Source organism: Enhydra lutris, unplaced genomic scaffold (assembly GCF_002288905.1).
Source record: "Enhydra lutris kenyoni isolate GAN:26980312 unplaced genomic scaffold, ASM228890v2 scaffoldscaffold4, whole genome shotgun sequence".
In the NCBI taxonomy this organism is placed as follows: Eukaryota; Metazoa; Chordata; class Mammalia; order Carnivora; family Mustelidae; genus Enhydra; species Enhydra lutris.
Window position 1 is genome coordinate 51,800,665 of NW_019154088.1, and position 6,310 is coordinate 51,806,974.

The 6,310-nt window shown below is 35.7% G+C and overlaps 1 protein-coding gene across 1 annotated transcript in view; it reads right to left on the reverse strand.

Annotated features, from left to right (window-relative positions):
• Positions 1-2,899: 2,899 nt before the first annotated feature.
• Positions 2,900-6,310, reverse strand: part of LOC111161482 (DLG associated protein 5) — a 40,467-nt gene continuing 37,056 nt past the window's right edge. Inside the window, exons 18-19 of the mRNA XM_022525177.1 lie at positions 5,504-5,550; positions 2,900-3,265 (exon numbers count right to left, since the gene is read on the reverse strand). Coding sequence (XP_022380885.1) covers positions 3,125-3,265; positions 5,504-5,550 — 188 coding nt within the window. The 3' untranslated portion in view covers positions 2,900-3,124. The remainder of the gene's footprint in view (positions 3,266-5,503; positions 5,551-6,310) is intronic.

Sequence of the window (6,310 nt, forward strand, 5' to 3'; positions counted from 1 at the left end):
CCCTGTCTTTATATGTCATTTAATTGGGGCAATTTATTCTTGACGATGCACAATGGACTCAGTGTAAAAGGAATATGTAGCAATATTAATTCTGCATTAAAGTGTCCCAGAGTTTTCTATACTTACTAAAGTATTTTTGAAGAAAATATTATTTTAACCTCTGTCTTTCAGAGTGTCGTTAAAAACCTGAAGATGCTACAAGGAAATCATTCTCCCATTTTCTTATTTAAGGAAGTATACATTCAGGAAGCACAAAGAAAAAGCGTAGCTGTTGATAAACCACAGGCAGTTCCTGTTAACATTCTGGTATATTTCTTTGTGCTCCTCTTAACTATTTCTTCTCTTTAGACTATATTTAGCTGTTTTCAAATCCATATTTGATACCAATATGAGACAATCTTGGTATAGGTTCTCTTGGTTTTTACGAAATCTCCATATTTGTAGAGGAAAATTAAGCTCTTAATTAGATATGTCATCTGCTTAACAAATTTAATAATTCCCATTGTCAACCTTCTTAAGCATGCCTTTCTGCACTTCCTCATTACCAGCAGGCCCAAAGATTCAGACAATTTCAAAACTAAGAGGTGGTCATAGCACTTTACTTTATAAAAGAATCAAAATATTGTTTGGTCTATTTATTATTTCTGGAACACCATCTTCTCAGATACTTTTATTGTCACAAGTTGGGTTCCCTGGAAGCAGAGATTAGAACCCAAGAGGCTTATGGAGGAGAATCTTGACATCAACAGCTGAAGGACAAGAAGGCACACGATCGGGCAGAGGGAGAAGGTTTGGTTATCGATGCCTCAGCCTACCCTACAGGGGTTCTGAAGCTGGATGGCCCTTTGGAGCTGTCAAGAGGGGGAACAGTCCTTTATCTCTTCAATCAGTCAACAAATACAGGCCACCTGAGAAACAGTATGATTTGAGAAGTAGCTGTCTTCAGAAAGCTGTCTAATAGCACTTCTAACAATTAAAGGAAAAAGTATTTCAGTCCTAAAGAGGGATGCGATACAGGGATCACAGTTTGCTACTTCCTTACTCTAATATTCTCATCTTGACTCTATCTATGATTAAGTGGAAAAACATAAGCTAGAGAAAAAAGAGGAAACTTGTTCCACATAAAATTACTTAAATCCTGAACCTTGGTTCCTTTGTCTATAAAATAGTGGTATAATACACCTTTTGTAGGGTTACTGTGATCGTTGAATAAATGTTCACAAATGTTCATAAATGTTCACAAAGGGGTTGCCATATAGGAGGTCCTCAACAAATGGAAATTCTTTTTTCCCCCCATTTTTGGAAAGGTATTTGTTCTACCAAAGCAATATTTTTTCCTAGTATCTTCAAAGATTTTTCTAATACCTCATAATTCTAGAGTCCAATAGCCTAAGAACACACTGTCTAGTTGTAGGGTACATTAATAGCTGCTTATCCATCCGTTCCCTGTTTCCTAATAGTCATGGTTTTATTCAAGTATAATCCTAGATAAAATAAGGAATCCAGATTAAAAACAATCCCAAAAGGATTGTCAAAATATCCCCAATTTCCTCAAGAAACACTATCATGCCTAAAACACTTTAACACTGAATACTAAAACATTTTATGACACTATATAAAATGATTGAGTAGAAGTGAACACAAATACATACTCTAAAATTTTTAATACACTAACAATATATGTAACCCCAAAAAGACCCAGCCACAGAGAAGCCGACACCAAGGATGACAGAAGGAACTGTGAACATAATTTTGGACCTTGAAACCATCATTGAGCTGGTGATTGTAAAGCACCAGGAATCACCCTGGCAACTTGTAAAAATAATAAACTTCCCTGTTATTAAGCCAGTTTGACTTCATTTTACTATTACTAAATAGCCAAAAGGTCTCTGAACACGTCCATAGTACATCTTACTAAACCCACCAAAAAATCACGTTTACTGACATTGTTTTTATTCTCATCTGCTTTGTCCTTGCGGGCAAATGTTATTTTATTATTTTGTTGCATATTGCCTTACATAGACTCTGAGTCGTTGGGTTACCTTGCACCAACTTCTTTTGCATGCTCATATGCTTGGGCCCTTAGAAAAGCCCAACTTTTATATATGTTTCTTTGTTTTGCATGTCTTCCTTGAATTATTCATTAATGGGATGTTAAAGCTGCCTTTATCTTTTGGTAAGACTAGGCATTCTGAGAACATTCTTCTAAGCCAGCCCCTCACATGGCCTGACTGCTCATATGGGCTCGATAATAAATACTCTCTTTCCCACAAGCTTAACATACCTTTCCCTGACAACAAAAGTGGATGTGTTTTGTTTTCTTTTCGAAAACCCCTAATCTTACACATTTATAAGCTGCTGCTTGTTTGGTGAATGCCACCAGCCCTAACTCATTTAGAGGTAGAAATAACTGGATCCAGGTCTAGTTATAAGCTTAGCTACTACGAGTCTTCCTGGTGCTGTTATGGCCCTGTCTTCTACAATCCTAAAATTAAGAGTTTTATAAAAGAGAAAATAGTTCAAACACATTAAGTGATTGATAAAATTCTTTTCAAGGGAAGAAGGCATTTCCTCCTAAAACTATCAGGTATATTAAGGGGAAAATGAAAAGAAAAAGGCAAAGATTTAATGAGTCCCTCTAATAGTTTAACCATTTTAAACTGCAGAATATAAACAACTTCAGATTCCAGAAAGCTCATTTAAAGGAACTCTCTATACTCTGAAAAAAGTTGTTCAACATCAACAAATTTAAGAGTCCAAGGTAAGAATAAAGTATAAGATGCAAATATTTCTGTCAAAGTTTAATACTATATTTTGATTAAACTGAAGAATGTTCATAAGTGCTGAGTGAGTACACTTAGTTTTAATTAAGCTTATACATTTTAAACAAGAGAGGTGAGGTAAAGTACATTTTTTATTCTGCATAGTTAATGTACAAAATATCCCCACTTCCCTCGAGAAACACTATCAGCTAAAACACACTCTGATGAACACTGAATATTAAAACATTTTATGACACTATAAATTGACTAGAAGTGAACACAAATACATACTCTTCAATTTTCAATATGCTAATACATCACATTGATAATATGAAGAAAAATATTTGGATTTATTTTTAAATTCAAAATTCTTCTGGTTGTTCATCACGGAGGGGTCTTAGAGGTGAAAACGTAATCAAATTACCACCAAAGGAAATGTGTCTGGCATGATCTTGATGTCTCCTCTCCACCTGAGTGAATGTATTACTGAAGTTTAGGCCCGGCTAGAGAATAAATTCAGAGAAGTCACTAAATCAAAGTTTTCACCAATTAAGCCTTCAACATTGCAAGTTAATAGCAGGTTAATTAATAACATGAAAAATATTTTGGTATATAGTAATAAAACCATTAATAGCACAATGATTTTGCTACTTACCAGTGGATCTAATTTCAAATATATATATATATTTTTTAATTGAAAAGATATGCTAGGTACATATGCCTCAAAGATGACTAGTAATATGTAAATGGACTTCATCAGTATATGTAGGATAAATAAAATTAAGACGATATCTCAAGCCATTTACACAGATTCTACAAATCCCAATCCATATAACTGAACCTCATAGGCCTTTTACTAATGTGATCCTACTAGGATCCTTTTCTTTGTTCCCCCTCGAGTCCTATTTCAGGTTCAAGTGATGCTACAGAAGCAAGTAATAATTTGGGTCTCAACTAGACAAGCAGACCTATGGAAAATAAAATTGAAAATTCCAAGGTCTAATTTATATGAAAAGTGGAAAAGAATTCATAGGGAGACTAAATTATAAAGTACCAAGACTTGTCAACTAGCTAACATATAAGATAATTGAAATGCTTTTAATCATAATATTAGTATAACACAAAATGTGATACAGTACATTCCAAATTTATTTGTTAATATCCTATATTATCAGAACCAAGCATTCAGAGTTCAGATCTGAGAACAGGATTAAATCAGGTTTATATCAACTGGCCTGATGCTGAAATCCCTGACTCTATGATCAAGAAAGCAGACTACAGGTCACTACAGGTCCATACTGACACACTTCATTCTGCTCCTGAGACACAGGGAAGCCCAGAAGCCTGCATGAAAAGAAGGCATCTTTGAAAATAATGAAAGCCAACATATTCAGAGATCCTTAAGGAATTAGTGGTTTAAGGAAGCCAAGTATTTGCCAGGCTTTACAAGGTTAACAAAAACGATTGCTTTTATCCTACATTTGCCTCAATGAACTTTTTATATTCTGAGATCAAAGATTAGCAAACCAAGGCCATTTCCTGACCCATTTTAGCAACTGGCCCTGGAAAATTTCAAGGTAAGGCTATAAACCAGGGTGGTCAACCTGGCTATACATTAGAATCATCTGATAAAGGTCCTACTCCAGATTGAAATAAAAATATCTGGGGGTAGGGCTGAAAACCACTGCTCTAAACAGTAGGCAAGAGTGCACTATTTTATTCATGCCACAGTGCCAGCTCTGCCTACAGAGGAATTTACAGATAATAAGGGAAACAGATTCCTAAAATTATAATGGGTTTTAAGAATATAACATATTCATATTATATTCCTAAGAGATTGTATGCATTGTGCACCTACATCTATATATACAAATTAATATGGGAGAGAGGAGAGCTTTTCCAGGAAGGTTACACAGAAGGGCTAAGGTTTGAACTAGATGTAGAGGCAAGAGGTCACCAAAAATAAAGGCTGGGGAGCCTCTAAATAAAATAGTAGAATGAATATATATATATATTCATATAATTCAATTCAATATATATATATATATATATATATATATAAAAGAAAATATATATATCTCTCTCTAAAAGAATTAAAATGGAAATAACCCATGATGACTAATGGTAGGATAGACATTATCTTCCCAAATGCATGTTTCTTTCTTTCTTTTTTTTTTTTAAAGATTTTATTTATTTATTTGACAGAGAGAGATCACAAATAGGCAGAGAGGCAGGCAGAGAGAGAGAGGAGGAAGCAGGCTCCCCGCTGAGCAGAGAACCCGTTGCAGGGCTCGATCCCAGGACCCTGGAATCATGACCTGAGCCAAAGGCAGAGGCTTTAACCCACTGAGCCACCCAGGCGCCCCCCAAATGCACGTTTCTAAAGACAAAAATCTTGTCTTATTTTTTCTTACATCACTTAGAGATACCTAGCATAATTCAAGCTACAATTGGATATTTAAGTATTCAAGCAATATGTCATAACAAACTTGATACATAAATTACATAGGGAAATAAATCTTCAGAATGTAGTATTAAGACATGCTACATTTTAAAGTTTATAAACATGACATTTTTTCCCATTTTGAGAAAAATGAGTAACAAATGGATTTCATAGTAAATGAAACAGTAACATATAAATCTGAAACCAACTTCGTATACAAACTGAAAAGTGAGTATACCATTTTATAAAACAAATCTAGACTATAAAGCAATTTTTCAAATTAAATTGGAAAACTTACCGAATCAAGAAGATGGCATTCAGTAGTAAGACTTTTAATATCAAATACTGAAAAAAACAACAACAAAAACCCCGACTTTTAACTTTTTAAAGAATATCCTCGCAGTCAGGTGTTGTTAAGAAATAGACAAAAATGATGAAAAGCTCCATATATTAAGTGCTAAGATAAAAATCTAGGTCATCTTATGCTACAGCATTCTTTTATAATTTTTTTTTAAGAGTTCAAAAATTTATTTATTTTTGCAAGAAAGAGAGAGAGAGAGGGGGGGGGCATGAGCAGGGGTGGGGGCAGGAGAAACAGGCTCCCGCTGAGCAGAGAGCCTGATGTGGAACTTGATCTCAGGACCCTGGGATCATGACCTGAGCCAAAGGCAGACACTTAACCAACTGAGCCATCCACGTGGCCATGCTATAGCATTTAAAAAAAATGTACTTAAGGGACGCCTGGGTGGCTCAGTGGGTTAAAGCCTCTGCCTTTGGCTTGGGTCATGGTCCCAGGGTCCTGGGATCGAGCCCCACATCAGGCTCTTTGCTTGGCGGGGAGCCTGCTTCCTCCTCTCTCTGCCTGCCTCTCTGCCTACTTGTGATCTTTGTCAGTCAAATAAATAAATAAAATCTTCAAAAAAAATGTACTTAAATTTTTTATTAAAATTCTCATTCTTAAATTCAGTATAAAAAGAATCTTCTAGGGGCGCCTGGGTGGCTCAGTGGGCTAAAGCCTCTGCCTTCAGCTCAGATCATGATCCCAGAATCCTGGGATCGAGCCCTGCATCGGGCTCTCTGCTCGGCAGGGAGCCTGCTTACCGCC